This window comes from Aquila chrysaetos, chromosome 1, assembly GCF_900496995.4.
Source record: "Aquila chrysaetos chrysaetos chromosome 1, bAquChr1.4, whole genome shotgun sequence".
In the NCBI taxonomy this organism is placed as follows: Eukaryota; Metazoa; Chordata; class Aves; order Accipitriformes; family Accipitridae; genus Aquila; species Aquila chrysaetos.
This window is the reverse complement of record NC_044004.1, coordinates 27,246,745-27,264,803: the sequence shown is the minus strand read 5'-3', so window position 1 is coordinate 27,264,803 and position 18,059 is coordinate 27,246,745. Positions and strand designations below refer to the sequence as shown.

The 18,059-nt window shown below is 39.4% G+C and overlaps 2 protein-coding genes across 4 annotated transcripts in view; one reads left to right on the top strand and one right to left on the bottom strand.

Moving 5' to 3' along the window:
- BEND4 (BEN domain containing 4) overlaps positions 1 to 4,597 on the top strand; it is a 33,514-nt gene extending 28,917 nt beyond the window's left edge. For both annotated transcript variants that reach the window (XM_030025073.2, XM_030025064.2), the window contains exon 5: positions 791 to 4,597. In XM_030025073.2, the coding sequence (XP_029880933.1) occupies positions 791 to 800 (10 nt within the window). In that variant the 3' untranslated portion in view covers positions 801 to 4,597. The remainder of the gene's footprint in view (positions 1 to 790) is intronic.
- A 6,862-nt stretch (positions 4,598 to 11,459) lies between these two features.
- The window catches only part of SLC30A9 (solute carrier family 30 member 9), a 43,221-nt gene continuing 36,621 nt past the window's right edge, over positions 11,460 to 18,059 (bottom strand). For both annotated transcript variants that reach the window (XR_005931124.1, XM_030001932.2), the window contains one exon: positions 11,460 to 17,911. Coding sequence is in view for 1 of the 2 variants with exons in the window: in XM_030001932.2 (XP_029857792.1) it covers positions 17,867 to 17,911 (45 nt within the window). In the remaining variant the exon portion in view is untranslated. The remainder of the gene's footprint in view (positions 17,912 to 18,059) is intronic.

The following is an 18,059-nucleotide window of genomic DNA, read 5'->3' as shown; positions in this document are numbered from 1 at the left end:
TTCTGCAAGTTTAGCATATTGCATGTCAAAGAATCTGAAAAAGAAATTATAAAAAATGCAATCATCACATACAAATAGCTGTATGTGGAAGCAGCAGCTATTTAAATAGCCAAATTACATGCAGTACAATTCATTTTCTCCTGCATTGAAAACTATTGCAAGGCTTCCCAAATTAGCCCTCTAATCTCATTTAGCTATTTCTAAGGCCAGTTTAGTCTCTGAAAAATAGGTGTCAGATTCAGGAAGATGTAAGGAGCAGGACTTAAAATGAAAGAAATTCCAAACAGAAAGGAGCACCAAACGGAGATAATGGTAGTGACATTCTCAAGCAGGTTGTGGGCTACTGCAGCCTGCAGATGTTGAAGCAGCCAGCAGAGGGCGATCATAAAGATCCACGAGAGTAATCGCCTTAAGGTACAAATACACAACAGGTTTCAAATGAAATACATCCCGGTTCATGTTAACTTTCACATGTATGGCACATGCTGAATCACGGTCGTCGCTTCGAATTAGTTCTTTTTATTTCCACAAGAAGGGATTTTATCTCCAGGTCCCACGCGTCACATAATTAGCTCAGATATAACAACATACACTGCATGTGGAGAAACACACTGGTACAGAACTAAAATAGGTCCAAGTGGCATTATCATGGCATCCCCCATAAGGCTTTACTTCTGCTTAAGTAGAGCAGTAATGCCCCCTTTCTTATTTCCCATGAGCTTTTGACACCTGGGCGATAATGGATGCTGCAAAGACAAGTTGTTTTTTATCCTTGCATGTTTTCCCGCAGAGTTCATTAGGATGCATTGTACTTCCAACCCAGACTGGTGGATGCCATCCGAAGAGCAAATAAACAAGGTATTCAGCGACGCAGTAGGACATGCTCGTCAAGGGCGTGCGGTGGGGACTTTCCTTCACAATGGGAACTCATATTACGAAGGGACTGACCATCCAGGATCACAGGATGAAGTCTTCAATAGAGGTATGCAAGATGGATCTGGCGATTGATGGCAGTAAGAAGAACCTCATAAAACAGTAGCAACCACTTAATTTAGGAGAGACTATTTGTTAAACACACTTACCCTGCTGTCATTTAAGAATCCAAAGCATGTTTGAACACATACTGCATACATTTCAGCTTCTCCATCCTACCATGTCCCAGTTAACAGAAAGAAAACCATTTCAAGACCTGCTCTATGGAACTTCTTAGTGCCTATTATTTGCAAATCCTTCATAGCACCCTCAAAGGGAAATTGCAGTTCATTTCATCTAGTTCTAGAGGAAAGGTCGTTTAAAAACTATAAAAATGTCAAAAGAAACAGCAGCTACTGTCTCGTCTGCCTATTGATAACAAGCCCAGGTCTGGACCCAGAACAGCTGGGTACTATTTGCTTTCCCGGAGTAGGAGATGTAAGAACAAGTCTGCACGCTTATAACAAAAAAAGAAGTGGTCTCCCATTTCCTAACAGAAAATAACATAATTATCAATGCTACCTTAAAATACCGCACAAGATGGAAAATTCAGGGACTTCCTTTAGCCAACTCTGCCAGGAAATTAAGCTTCCCGGGTAAAACAGCAGTGCTCGTCAACAGCAGAATCCTTCAAAGACCCAGAACAATAACAGGCACTTCTAATAGATAAAAATTGCTTTGTATATCAGATAGACACTATATTTATCTAGATTTCTAGGGGATTAGGGTTGATCATGACAGTTTTCATTAAAACAAGATTGCAGAAAACAAATTGCCATTTCAGAAGACAAGTTTTGCTTTGTCTGTTCCAATTCTGCAGCCATATTACGTAGCTTTAGAGGCTTTAAATAGCCTTTTCTTGGTTTTGCTTTCATTTGTGGTTTATATCCGTTCCTTGAAATAGATGAGGCAATGTGCTAGTCTTAACAGTCAGGTGTTCAGTGTTGCATTCAGGGAGGGGTCGGGTAAGAAGAGCCTAGTTTAACCTTCTGTTGTAAGTAAACACGGGGTCCAGACTAACTAAGAGCTGTAAGAAAAGAGCTGTGCTACAGCAGAATTCACAGCGGTGCACAACACCGGAAGCAGATACCAACTTTAAAAAAATAAAAACGTCAGTCCACTGAAAACCTTTAATTTTAAAGGCTTAGGAGTCCGTTGTCCCTCCGAATTGGTGCACTCCAGAAGTACGCGATGCCAAAGAAACGATACCCTTTCCTTTCCGTGTCAGGGCGTTTCCATCTCCCTGCCCTTGTCCAGTCGCTCAGGCCAGTGCTGGCACCCTTCACAGCCTGAACCAGCTCTCCTTGAGGCAACACTTCCCCGCTGGCAGGTGCGGGGGACTGGTTTTCGGAAAGAAAGTTCACTTTGCTTTTGACCATCCTTAGTGCTACCTCATCAGCGTTGACTCTCCTGAATGCGTATCTCATGCTCCCCGCCTTGTGCGAGCCACAAGAGAAGCTACTAATTGCTCCTTTTACCCTTCTCCTCTCCTTCCCAACCGCCTCCCCGTGCGCCGGGCAGGGCAGGAGGCACCCAGCCCCTTCCTCAAAGATCAGGAAGGGCCCTCCGGGGCGCAGCGCTCCTCTAGCTCCGGCCGGACCGCGGACGAAGGACCGAGGCGGTCTCTCAGGGGTCAGCTCCCCCACATGATAGCTCCTTCCCGCCTGCCGCCTCCTCTCCGCCTGCGGTTGTGACCGGTCCCTCACGGCCGGCCCGCGGGGCGCCTCGGGACACGGGCTGCACCGCCGCCGACGGGGCCTCGCTCGGCCGGGATGTGCTTTCGGCCCTTCAACGTCCAGTACCTCCCGATTCGTTTCGTTCTGGGTGGTTTTTTAGGAGGGGTTGAAAGGCACTCACTTGCCCCAGAGTAACATTTATTTTCTGAAAGTGAATGAGCGGTTTAGTCACACTGGACCTCACCAGGCCGGGGGGGTTTGGGACAGCATCCCTCACTACAGGCAGGAGGTGACTTTCCTTGAGCAGTCGGCGGTGCGCGGTGCCTCTGGAGGAGAAGCTCGGTGTATAGAAACGTCGAGGTACAGATATCCTATAGTAGCTTTTCAGTGTTGAACTTACACTTTTTTTTAAAAGAACTATGATAGAAGATGTTACATTGCTCAGATGGTGTAAGTCTTGCTGGTCTATGTTTAATGTGGTGACACTTGCCAGAACTACTTGGTAAAACATGTCAGAACGTGTGAGTCAACATTATACTGTAAATTTGTCCACGGCGATATGTATCATGCTGTATTTTTGTAAACATTGTGATGGTTTCCTTTCAAATGTTTAATCGTATGAGGTTAAAAATAGGAACGCTTCATTTTTAACAGTCACAGAACAGAATTACTGGACTGGACAGACCTCTCTTACTTAATAACCTAAAGATTTGCTGAAATAACTAGTAAGCCTAGCTTTATTTTTAGTGTAAAAAGTGTAGCCAGCGTCCCGGAACCACTCACAATCGTCTCTGCTCTCATACTGTGCAAAATAACCAAATGTATAGTTTCATCCTGAAAGCCACTTTGGTACTAGAAATGGCTTTGCAGGTTTGGACCTTTCTTTACGAACAAAATTTTGCCCTCAGTTGCTTGCGTGCACTGGCCAGTGACATGAATCGTAGTCACAGACAGGCATTAGCAGACACCAGCTCATCTTTTTTTGTTCATGTTTGGTTTTAAAATAACAGAGTACAACAACTTTTATCAGTTGTCTCTTTTTAATTGCTATCATGGCCACTTGACTCTTGACCCACCCATTTCATTTAAAAAAGCCCCAAACCTTGCACAACAGCTTATTCCGATTAATTTGTTTGTGAAGCATTATAAATTCATATACACTGAAGTGTCTAAATATCCAGAAGATGTTAGGTATAATAGTACGGGACCTGAAATAATAGATAGCGCATAAGCCCTTGCGGAGCAAGATATCCATATTTAAGCAGCGTGCTTTGTAAGTCAGCACATCCCTTCCCAGCTCTGGATGTAGACAGCAGGCTTGCGACAGAAGGAAACCGCTATCTATCATGTCACTCCAGAAAGTCCCAGGAGGATAGAGATTCTTGTCTTATCCTTCCATACTCTTTAATCTTACTGTCATTTATGTATCTGCCTTCTCTCAAACTCTGTGTAGCAGTACCGCACGCCCATCTGTGCCAACATGCCTTCGCTATATTTTCTATGACAAATATTTGTGGAGAAACTGTGATTAAAAAACCATTAATCCTGATATTTTTATTGTTATGGTGTAGTTAATTCTATGAATACTTTCTAATGATGATTGTACTGTGTAGAGTAAGTACAGGTTAGGGATAGACCTTTACCAGATATTGTACAAAAAAAAAAGTGCATAGTGTAATATAGACTAGTAAGGTTTTTGTGACAATTTCTATAGGATGTGTGAATTGTTTTCTATGTGGAAATACACATTTCTTTTAAAGAATATAAAATCTTAGAGAATTTTTTAAACAGTCAATATTTTTTAATTATAAAGACATTTGTTACCTACAGTTTACTATTTCAGGTGTTAATTCTAATTTGAATATTGGTTTTATTACTACATACCTCCAGTTCCATTTGTTCTGTTGCATAAAAATGCACAATAAAAGTTAGTCTCTGGTTAACCTGTCTCCCTGTCTCTATAGGTGGTGTTGTGTCAGTGTGACAGCCATCACAACTGGTTCTCACTATAAATATATATTAAAAGTTTTAGACTTGGATTTCTATAAAAGGTTAGAGGCCTGTCTTTTGCATGAAATGCTTGTTTGGTATGAAGCACCAGCAAGCACAGTGAAAGCTTATGAAGAATTCAACTATGAATATAATATAAGTCATTTTCACCTCAGAATATAACCACATATATTTATGCGCTGGTTAGATAGAAAGACTGCTCAGAGAAGGTACCCATCTGCAATCTTAAGGCCTGGATTTTCAAGCAGTGGAGTTTAAATCCCATTTTAATTCAAAATTCAGTGATGGCTGAATGTCTCCTGTTCTCTTAAACGCTTTAGAAAATCCCAACTCCAAATAATTTGTAGAGCAATTACAGTGACAAACATTCACCACAGCAAACCCCTTCTGCTGGGCTGTGAAGCAAGACAGGCCTGACCTCAGGCTGCTGTCATCCATTAGAAATGGCTGCCACATATTTTCATTATAAAACAACGCTTTTGGGTGCCTGTAACATTGTAAAACTAACTGGGGTTTCTAGATCAGGGGCTTCAGCCTACTGGGGTTTTTTGTGAAAATCATCTGTAGTGAAACCCGCACCAAAATAATTTCAGGTGATTCTGAGAAATGTAGGTAAAAAAACCTGTGCTAATCCCTCTGAAAAAAAATCATAATTTACTTCTCTTTGGAAAGCTCTGACTTGCCAGGCTTTTGGGCAATGACTTGAAATGTCAGAGGGTAGATCCAGAGGCCAGAGTGAACGGGGATGGGGAAACCAATGGAGTGACGGGGCAGTACAGGCACGAAACTGGCCGGGGAAGCTGACAGGGAAGGAGAGCATGTAGGTACGGAACCAGAAGCAGCAACCGGGTTTTTGAAGCTTGGAAAGATCCCCAGAGAGATGAGGTCTAACAGCAGAGTCTGTAAGAAGCTGATGAGCATGAGAGGTAGCAACGGGGGCTGGACAGGCAGAGAGAAGGGGTAAGGAAGAGGTCCTGGGATGGGGGAGAACCAGGCCTGGGAAATTACTGAAGGGTAACAGGCAGCTCAGCTGCCTGTAATTCAGTAATGTGGCATTTTATCACTCTTCCACTAAATACCTGTTAGACATACTGGGAAGGCAATAGTTAAACCGTGCTCCGGCTCTGCCACGGTGCTGGTCCTTCAGGCTGGCAGTTATGCGTCTGCTCAAGTACTAAGATGTCCCTGAAGGGGACCTTTAAGGTCAAAGTCAGCCATTGCACCTCATGTGTATGAAGGAATTTAGTTTTTACCTCATTTGCTTAGAACAAGGTCATGCGCAAGCTCACATTATAGAAGTCTTTGTAATCTTAATTTTATTAAGACTACTCAAGTTGCAAAATCTAGCCCTCAGGAGTTCAGCTAGGCAGGAATTGCTGTTTTCTCTGCCACCCTCCCTCTACTGAGGCACCTCTGTGACTGGAGCTAGTGGAAGGAGGAGTGTCAGAAGAAGAAGTGCTTCCATCATGGTGAGGAGACTGGAACATCAGAGTCCTATGGAACACAGCATGTTTCAACCTTCAGCCTGCTGTATCCCAGTTTTGGGCACAGTTCTTTCATAGGGGTTTTGTAAAGATTAGTGCTACTGAAGAACCAGAGCTATAGTGCTAAGCACAAGAGAAAAAGCCGTTGAAAACAGTAAAAAGCCTGCCTGCAGTGTTGTTTGAGTGCATGCAGTACGTAAAACCAGGCCACAGATCAAATGATGAGGATAAAACAAAAATACCAAATCACTGCTGATGGAGCAGCATCCTCCTGCAGGAAAGCTGGGGCACTGGGAAACAGCAGCATTGTAGAGCAGACATAAGGACTCCCAGGTACAAGGAGACTGAGATACATTTGCACAGCAGCATTAATTTTGCTCTCTCCTAACATCTGAGACCTTAAGATACTGCCTTCACAACGTTCTCTTCTCATAGCTTTGCAATCAACTAGCTCACAGTTTGGACACCACCACAAGATGAGTGCTGACTTGCACAGTTTAGCTTTGGTTTGTAAATATGCACATAGACATCTCAAAAAGAACAGGGAAGAACGAACTCCTCTTTCCTCACCTGGCTCATCTGCACCATGGGTGACTACCAGTGGTCCCCAGGTTCTTCAGCAGGAGGAAAGCATGAATACAGCTCCAGGTGACAACCATATAAATCTTAGTTATTGATACAGCAAACCAATACCACTGATGTGACTTGAGCACTCCTTGAGTGGGGCCTATTTAAATCAAAGGCTCTGTCTTGGTTATTTCCTAGAAAGTTCATACATGAACAGCTCTCCAGGGATAAATCCTCCCTGTTGCAGCATGGAGTCCCCTGGAATACTTGGCAGATCTCTGTGTATGACCTTACCTTGTGAATACAATAACCCTCCTCCAAAGACTTCAACATCGGAAGTATAAAAGCAGCTTCTACTGCCATTGCATGGTGTTAAGGCGGGGGGGGGGGGGGACGGGGACGGGGACGGGGACGGACACGAAAACCCCAAACCAAAACACACACCATCAAAAACCCCACCACACACCAGCAGAGTAATTACCTGAGACGAGAAAAAAAATCTGACATGAACTTACATAACAGTGTTGGGGAAAAGCTAAAAAACCTTTTGTTCTTAAAAACACTTTAAACTCTCCTACTCATCTGGCAGATATAATTGCCACAACCAAGGCAATCTTTGTAGGAAAATGGAAAGAAACAGGTTTTCTAATGACTCGAAGGTTCCCATCAGAAAAGTTAATATTAATTTAGCTCCCATTTAGGAACAGGGTCAGTAGTACAGCAGAAAAGTCTAATTAAACCATTCAAAACTGCCTTGTAGTAATGCGAGTGAAAAACTGAAAAGTCTTCTTGCAAAAGGATGTAAACCTGAAGAGCCCACAAATGAACTATTTATTGAACTGATGGAAAGATGCATTTTTTTCTAAAGGATAATCCAAAACGAGAAGCAGAGCAGCAAGCAGTCCTAACAGTCTCTTGACAGGAAGTCCTCTTCCTTCTTGAAGGAAATACCCAGGCTACCTTTCCTATCCACAGCATCAGGAAGACAGTTCCAGGGCAAGACCAATCTCCAAGAAAAGAAACTAACCTTGGCACATTCGTAAACCCACCAAACGCTAGCCAGAGCATCGCTGCACATCTCCCCAATGATCCAGAAGTGTTCAATTGTCTACTGAGCAGATGGAGCTCTTGGAACATAGACTTTGGAATTCATCTCCTCCACCCAAACCCCTTGTTTTCAACCACCTGGAGACTGAAGCTACATATTGAAGGTCAGAACCAAGGAAATCGGTGCAAGGCATAAAGGGGGAAGAGCAGAATAGGTCAAAGTCCACAAGCTTCACATAGGCCTAGCTAAAAGTAGCAGTCTTGTCCTTTGCCACATTCTCTGTGATGAGATGATATGAGTATTTACCTATTTCCTTTGATCAAAACCTAAGCTCTTAGTGGAAGCAACAGATCTGAGCTGTTTAGAGAAGCTGGGGACAATCAGGTTCTAAGAAAGCTTGGCTTTCTTCAATGGCAGAAGACAGAACAAACGCCTGCATATTTATGCTCGGAGAGAATTAAGAAATGTGAACAGCGTATCTATTCAGGAGCTTCACTCCAGCAACAGACATAAGTGTTTGGGCTCATAAGTAGGCATACCATGGAAATTTTGCACAACCATAACTTGCAAGAGGAACATTTCCTCATTCAAATTCAACAATTACCAAAGCAAATATTATTTCATGTCTATCACCATGGGACCAAATCTTAAAAGGCAGAGATCTTATTCAACATTGAGAAACAAACCACCACCACCACAAACGTGGCTCCTCCTCTCTCATCCCTCTCCTATTTTTAGCTCTTGTATTTGATAGAGAAATACCTGCTGAAGGAAATTAAAGGCTGCAAAAAGACTTCTCCCATGAGAAACTCGTCCCCATGACTAGACTTGAGCTGCCTTGCCAGCGGCTCAACCCTAAGCTAAGGCTGAAAGAAGACCATGCAAGAGGGAGATATATGATTTTCATTGTTCTCTGCTCACTTTTGCTCTGCTGGGGATACATCATTTTGATCCTTTCTCCAGGTGGAATGGGGCTAGAAAAAGGGCTGTCAGGAGAAACTGAGAGCTGCCAAAAGTATTCTCCCACCAAGGAACTCACCTGAGTTCAGCCCTGGATGTCTTGCTCAGGCATCAGCTTTTGGTAAGGATTAGCACTGACATACCTTTAATTTAGCATACAGATGTCAAAATTATGCATCCTTAGCAAACAAAAGTGAGCGGAGAATGTGAAAAAAATCATACATCTCTGTCCAAGTCACTTGAAAATTGTTTATGTACATTGGAGATTGAGGATATCAAAACAATAAACTTTGTCATAAAACTATTCAATCTTGTCCCTCTTGTGAAGAGCATCCCTTCCATTTCTGTTAACTTCTTTAGCTTCCACAGTAACACGATGGTATACCTCAGGTATCCCCTTTGTAAGGTGTCTTGCTTAATATACTTCTGAAGTTAACCGTTTCATTGCTCAGTCTTCCCCACCTTCTTCCTCTAATGTCCATCAGTCTGAGTGGCTAAAGACGTAAGAGCAACCACAGGTCTGTTAAACCTCTCTATGCTGTCTCTTGACAGCAGCCAGATGAAAACACAGGGCAGAACACAGAAAGTTTGGTCATCTCAAAGCCACAGCTTCACTGAAATGTCACCTTTTCATCAAGGTTTCCAAACTGTCCAAATTCATTAGAATCTTCTTCCACAGTATTTATTTTTGCTAAGGTATCTGTTCTCTTTCACGAGAAACACCATCAGTGAGGTACAAATCTACAACCAAAGACACCTACATACAATTATAACATGCAGAGACACAAGTTCACACATGAATGTATTTGTGTGTGCATCAAATGCAAGATGCATTTTTATTACTGCAGCTTGCTTTGGAAAAAACATTTTGATCCTAAACTTAATGCTTTGTGTATTCAGAGTGGCCTGATTTATTTCAATGGTAGACTGCTGTTCCATCAGTATTTCTGGGGAAAAAAAAAATTCTCTAACACTGAATATCAGTTTACACTAGAACACTGAATAACATTTAAGCCACCTTGTTTGTAGTAAAGAGGACCTAGAAAAGATCCTACTAAGCCCCAATTCAGCACCAGAAGAACTCAAGAAGTCTAAATTAAAAAACAAAAACAAAAAAACCCCAAAACCCCACAGTACAGAACTTGGGTCAGTCAATATAGGTAATTTACTAGAGGCTGAGCTGTGAAGGCAGAAATTATGTCCCTTTGCTAAGGTTTTCAAGAAGTTTAACTCAAATGGTAAAGGAAGGTTTATTTTACATGATCTTTTAATAAAGTCCTCCATAAAATATTTGGAAAGACAGACAAAACTGATTCTTGAACAGATTGCCTCCAACCAGCTGACTGCAAGGTCCCACTTCAACCCATTACCAACCATTTAACACAATTAAAGAATGGCCCTTCAACAAATGCCACAAATGGCAAATAAAGAAAGGATTTTGAAGATTCCAGGTTACATTATGCAAAAAGACAGAGCTCTCTCCCTCTTTCAAAGTGGCCAAGACCATCTGCCTGTTTATTCAGATAGCCCAAAAGACAGTCCAGTATTTGGACTTGACCTCAAACACACAAGGCCCTGAAGTCTGTCACTTACCTGCTCAAGCAGATTTTGTGCCATTTGGTTTATTAAAAAAAAAAAACAAAACAACAAACAAAACCCAAACCAAAACTGTTGGCAATGGTGTCACCATCCAAAAATAATGTTGCTGAACATGGGAGATGAGTTTGTGACACACAGCCTTTTGCAATCTGAACACCACACATTACTGCCCAGTGTCCCTCCAAGAAAATCCCTTGAGAAAGGGAGTCTCTTAACTACGAAATGAAACATCTTTAGCAATCAGGACACATGCTGCATATCCAAAATCTTTCCCGAAATATGTTGCTTGATGTATGCAACTTTCTGATATCCGGTACCATACAGACAAAAACTCCAGTTTTTCAAGTTTCTCTACTTTATCGCCCAGGCTTCTTGCATTTTTGTCTCTTCTTTCGAACCACATACAGATTTTTTTTTTTAGCCCAATCAGAAGTAGTTCTTTCCATAACTGGATAAATCACCAGTTTTCATCAATGTTTGTGACAAAAAGTGGCACTTTAATGAATCAGTATGTTAAATCCTCTCTAAGCTGACCAATTTCAAGTGAATGATACCTAGCTTTTTCTTAAGAGGTTTGGACAGCTTTGCTGGGATTGTCAAACTACAGTTATTATGTAAGTCTAACACATAAACCCAACCTCTTCAAGAAATTCTCCATACCCTTGACTATACACAGACATGCAACCCATCTGCCTTACTACCTTTCTTCACATCATCCTTAGATGTGTATCAGGACTGGTAGTCCAAACTGGAGACAGTGCCAGGAGGGCCTCTGAGCAAGGCAGAAAGAGCTTACTCTGTACTGGGCAAGGAAGTGCACTCTTTGGGGGTGGGGGGTGAATAGGATGAAAAGCACAGTTGCCAGTGAAGTACGGAGTATATGTAAATACAGCTTGGCTACCCTAGGCAGGTTGCTCACGTACCGAGTGCATGCTATTTAACAGAGTGTGTACTGTCAACATCACAAAGGCAGACTGAATAACTAGTACAAATAGATGGATATAACCTTTGTTTTGCATCCATAAAGTACTGTTATATGCATTTTGAATTCAGAAACGTAGCAAATCATCAACTGCCTAAAGCCAGTGTTATTGCTTACCTTTACTGTATATATGCAATTGCTTGAATTAACAGAACACAACCTTTACCAGCTATGTAACGTTTTACTGAGTAATTACAACTTCCAGACATTTTACAGGATGTACCGAACTCAAGTGTAATTACAAAAGAAAGAACACATGCAGAGAAATATTTAAATGTCTACACCTCACAAATCAAAATGACTTCCCCATACTAATATGGGGTAACCAAGACACAGAATGAAAAAGCCAATACACCAAAAAGCATGGCAAGGGACAGGGAGGGGGGCAAATACGTTTGATTAAAAGGCTGCATGGAAAAACATGTTTCTACTTTGAGATTGCCCTTTGAAAGTTCTACCACCAGTGCAAATCCTCACCGTTGACTTTCAGGTTTAATACAATTTGACAATAGGCAAAATGGTTTCAGCATTTTTCAAATGCTTCTTCTCACATAGTTCTTCAGCATCTTTAATTTGAAGAGGAACTTACAAAAACCCCTTTATATTACATCATTTATAAAACACTGCATTTTTTTTTCTTCTATCTTCAGATCTGAAGCAGCTGATCACAACGTCAAAAGTTTTAAATATAGTCTAAATTTACATTACAAAAATCAAACATATGCTAGAGTGTGGAGCTGTATTCCACTATTTTAACAGACACCTTCTCCCCGTAACAGCCTATAAACACTGGCAATACAAAAATTTGACCAGGCTTACTGTTAGTATAACACTTATAAAAATTAATCAAGACCTTTTATTTTAATTGGTGGCTTTGATTTACACAGAAAAAAAAGCAATTGTCCTCAAGAGCCTCATGTAATATAGAACAATGTTCTGCCTATCTACTATAATCTGTTACAGTATCTGTCAGTGGTATTTAAAAAAATGTACATCCTTTTCACATAATGCTTTGAATGTTTTCTTTAACTTCTTTTCAGAATGTGATGATTTAACTGGAAATCTTGCTTATCCACAGACATTTAAGCACCTTGAAGAATACGGACTAACATATTCACCAATGATTACAGTTCATTGCAAGAATTCTGTAGACCTTAGAACACACTTTTTTTTTTTTTCCCCCTGTAACATTTTCAGTATGGTGCTTCAATCATTTTCTGGCTGAAAGAATCAATTCATTTTCTCTTTAACTCACTCCAGCTTCCTGTTTCCACATTTAAAATTACTCACCCTCCACTCACGAAATACATACCTCAAGAACAAAGTTCCAGACTGAGATTACACCATCACCCTTAGCAATAAGACTAAGTTTTCAGAGGGCAAATAGGTTTATAACTGCAAGACTGAACACTGTATTAGGAAACAGTTAAATGGAGGCACTGATTTTCATTACAGGAAAAAAAAGATGAGTTTTTGCTGGGGGTGGGAAGGAAGAATCACCCAACTATGTGAATATTGCTAAAAGAAAGAGAATGTCATACTACATCATCTTATGCGTTCCATCAAATATAATTTCTTACTGTTCTTTTCCTCTCCAATCATCATTTCTTATTTCTGGCCACATTTTTCAGATTGTGTTCATCTTTTCCTATTGCCAAGTGCTCAACACCTTAGTTTTTTTCTTTCCTTGTATTCTTTTCTTTTTACCACACACTTTGTTATAGTTTCTTTTCTTTTGCTTCAGCAAAGCCTGACTGAATGCATTTTCTATAGTCCATACAACCACTTAGAGCACCTGGCACATTTTATTTTTCTCAAAGGACATGCATTTCAGAAATCTGACTATTGTGCTTTAAAGCCTGGATTCCCATTTCTTTTAAATGTAATAGAGATATAGTCTACTTTTGATCTTAATTATTTGTGTCTCACTAACAAGAAATGAAAGATTACTTATTTAAGCAACTCCTCTACAAAAAAAAAAATCTTTTTGGTACACCTCGACTTCTCATTTACATTAAGCAGGTAAACTGCAAAAGAGATGTTAGTTGTACTCTCTATTCAGAGCTAACAATAAGAACAGAAGCAGCACAATACTTAAGCTAGAGGAAAAAAAAAGCACATTGTCATTTTATATTCATTTCTGCAACGTAAGCCTTCAGGCATGCACAGAAGTTCAGTTTTTGTACAGGAGTCAATATTAATCAATTGTTCTATTCTACCAAGCCAAAACACCTTAAGAACATATGACCATAAAATAAAATACTTTTCTTTCAAATCTTAAACAATATGTTTCTGTGGATTCTTTTGTAAGAAACACATCTAAATCAACTTTAGGAAAAGGATTACTTCATTGAGAATTTTCAAAAATTGCCACAATTTCAATACACAAAAACCTAAAAACTCTTTGCAGGAAGCCTGTATTCAATGCACTCATCATTAGTAGAGGCTTCCATAATGCATAATTTTTTCTTTGTTATGGAAAAAAAGTCCGCTAAAATGATAACAAATAAGGAGAACACAGAATTGCCATCAGTGTATTACCTAGACAAAACATACCTAAAACTCTTTCCCCATACTCCCCCTTATCAAAGCAGGGCCAGTAAAAACCTCTCAATAAAAACTGAGTCTCAGGATACAGCTGAAAAAACTGCACATGCCAGAATCAGAAAACTCTGGTAGTTTTGGCTAACATGACTTGTAGCTTTCAAAACAGCAATCACTATTGTCAACTATGAACAATGAAGTACAGTGCAAAATCCAGTGACCGAGAGTATTATCTAGCCCTGCTGTTAAAAACATAAGATGCTCATAATGGCTTCCTCCTCTAAAATTAAGAGTTATTAAAAAAAATAGTAAAATCTGTGTGGGAATTCAAGGAAGGAGAAAAGCAGAGGCTAAAAAACCTTCAGCTTGAGTATGAGTCACAGAGGATAAAGGATGCAACCTGTCCTTAAAAAAAAAATATGTTCCCCTGTTCCCTAAGTCTCTGCTACTTCTAGACCAGAACACACAGCAAACAGTCTCTGTAATACAGTAGTCCACTGAACAGTAAATACTGTAGCATTTACTACTACATTATGCTTAATAAATGCTTTGGAAAGTGGAGGGCTAGAGGGGGACCACATCAAATACTGAATTCCACAGTGTATAAAGGAGACAATTTAGACTTCGAATTGGTTCATGGGGGAAAGATGATCACTTCAGAATTTTATAGAAAAAGAAATTCTACAGGAAAACATGTATTATTAGTGTCCAGTCAACTTTGACTTAAAATATATTCAGATCACTCAGTGTATTGGAACATTAAGACAATTTTTTTTTTTTCAAACATTGTAAGTTTTACAGAATTACGAGACATTGCGCAACATGTAAGCAATCTTTCACAAAGCAGAGAGCAGTAGTACCTTGAACACAATTTGAAAAAATAGAACCTGCTAGGCCAGTCTACAAAAATAAATTATTTTAAAAGACCACACCTTAACTGAAAAAATTCTAGAATATAACTTTGTTAGCTAAATCCTCACTCCTTTTCCTTAAAATCCTTTTCCTTAAAATCAATCTAAAAGAAACATTATGTAATAGCATTTGTGATAAAAAAAAAAAATCCACTCCTCCACACTTTATAAGTTTTCTTTAATTTTGACGATTCTGTCATGTAAATGTATTAGCTAAACATTTTCCCCAAAAACACTAAAACAAAAGTAAACCAAGTACTGGACCCACATCACCTCAAGTTGTAGACCATAAATACAGTTAAGAAAAAAAGCAGTAAAAATGTCAAAACTGTTAAAAACAATCTGCAAGTTATAATATATATTAAAATTTAACAGCTTGGAATTACTTTTCCTTTCCAACCTGACAGGCTCAATGAATCGCTATTTTCATTCAACTGCAAGACATGTAAACTTACAAGGTACTGCCAAAACCAGTCTGCCTGCCTTTTTGTGGTACATCACCATGCAGGTTGTTTTTGAAAATGGAACTGGGTCCTCAAACCATGCAACTGTTATGTACCCAAAAACATTCAAATTCTGGCTTCTTAAATTTAACATATTGTGATGCTATAATCAATAACATTACTGGGAGACCAGGAGCTGAATTTTATCTTGGAATACAAACAAAAGGTGCATGAAAGGTATGCTTCTGACTCAGGTAAGGAAATTAAGATCAGAATTCATATGAATTTCATCTCTGATAAATAAAAAAAATTTTAATAGGCTTTTGGAGCAGATGCCCTGTCGGAATATAAACTCATGCCACCTCTTAAACAAGACATGGGAACACTTCAGTATTGAGATAACATTTACTAACCTCTCAGTGAAATTTCTGCCCTGTAAAGTGCATACTAACACTACTCATTCATCAGCAGCTCCAGCATACCAACCACTTAGATCACATTGGCTATCTCCACTAACCTCCCCAGTAAGAACATTTTCCCAGTTTTACTTCTCTTCAGGTTTTTAAGATTTCTGGAATAACAGGGTTATTAAAGCGTTTATTCAAATTCAAAATCCACATAAATATCCTAGGAAGAAGGAAAGAGGTGATGCATTATCAGATTCCAGTGCTCTTCATGAATAAGACTATCAGCAGACTGCATACTGAGATGAGATGAAATTTACATGGAAGGGTGAGGAGAAAGGTAATGATTTATAGTGTCCTAAAATATGCCTTATTTACTTGATACAGTACACTTCCAAATTACCTTTAAACTGCATTTCAAATCATCAGGCTTAAATATACTAACTAGTTCTACAACAGGAGAAAACCAGATAAAGTAAGCCTTCTTTTGGATTAGCCACAATAAGCTAATATGCTACAAAGAAGCCGCCAATGAATAGGTATTATAGACAAGGCTACTAAAGAGACCCCTTCACCCACAATTACTGTATGTGAAGTCCCATCTGTAACTAAACTCTGGAATGTTTTCCTACTTAAAATGACCAGCACGCAAAGTGCTTTGCAGTTGTCAAAAGGCATGCTATTTTAAATTCTCATAATTCACTGGTAAGATACAGTTGGTATGAAAAAAAAAAAAAACCCCAAACATTCTAAAAAGCTTTTAGTCATACCTGGACATATTGGTCTCCACAATTATTATTTGCTGCAATGCTTATAATTTAATCTTAAATTTATTTTTGAAGACTTGTGTTTCATATCAACATTTCTTCTCTCAGCAAGTCAGTCATTACTCAGCAGCTGGGTCACTAGGAGGGTCGTATTACCACCTCTCACCCATGAACAATTCTCATTTTACTGAAATATGTTAAAGTGCATAAAGGATTTTCCTCAGAGTTATTTATGCAGTTATTTCACTTATATTTCAACTTGCATGATCAGTACTCGTGGCCTTATTAACAACGAGCAGGTCTCAAAGAATCTGCTACAACTTGGGTGCCTATCGCAGAAAGCCTTGAGGCTGATTATATACCGTGCTAGAATTACACATTTCAAAGGTAGAAACTCTAAACACTTAGCTCAGGATTGCTGAGGACCACTGATAGAATTACTCTACTTTCCCAAACAAGCAAGGTCAATTCTTAAAAAACACAAGAGAAGCAGTCTAGAATTCAGGTAACAGATAATGTCTAGAGGGAAATAAATTAAAAATACAATGTATTCATTTGTTTAATTATAAATAGTTCTGATACATTTTTTACTATTGTGACTTCCAACTATGTCTCTTACACCTTCTAGCAAAGGCCATATCTGGCAACACAGCCTATTAGAAGTATAAAAAGCCAAAAATGCCAGGTAACTTTTAATAAGCACTACCATAAATATCTCCCAGATTACATCTGAAGATACTTACAAATAAGAGAACAAGTGTTAAAGTAGGGAAAAAAAGAACAAAATTAAAACAGAGGAAGTTCAGTGAAATCTCTACACAGTAATTTCTTCACAGTAACTTAACATACTCTGGCTAACGACATACAGCTGACTCCACTGAGGAGAAAAAACCTTATTTTTCTGAAGTGCAGTTGGTAATCACAACAGTGGCAAAAAGCAGGTTTCCAGGTCATGGTACTTGAGAGAAGGCCAGCGCCTGTTTGAAAGAATTTATCTTATAGAAAAGAAAAACTGTGAAACAATCACACAGTTGAAATATTACAATTAGTTTAAGGTTGGCAGGTTCCACTGGAACAAACTCTTCCTAGCTAATCTTAATATCTCCCAAGAACCTTTAATGATATCTTGAAAGAAACTAAAGAAGTGCAAACTGACTGCAAAGGGACACAAATGGAAAAACTCAGTGTGTTGTGTATTTTCAGGCAGCTATATCTGCCTAACTAAACCTCAAGTCTTAAGTTCTGAATTGCAGTAAATATACTCTGACAGACTCCCCCGTGTAATTTAAGTCAAGTAGCTTTTTAAAATTGATTTTGCCATGGAAATTTTTGTCTGTGAGTCTAACGCTCTTCCAGAACCAGAAGCAGTGCTAAGTCCAGGAAGCCTACAGCAAAAGTAAGCAAGGTATGGTGCTGAGGTCACTGCAATTTCAGAAGCTTTTCAGCCCTTTACATGACTTCTTTTCAAAATGGTAGCAACCTGATTTCTTCTGCCAAGGCTATAGTATCTCCAAATCCACATGACGAACATCAGGATTCCGTTGCTGAAATAAAATTAAAAAAACAAACAAAAAAAACAACAAACCACATTTTAATTGAAAATATTCAAACACATTTTTGCACATGGATACAAATAATGTATTTCTGGTACGATGTTGGCAACTGGATAACAAATCCCCTTTGCTGGTAACA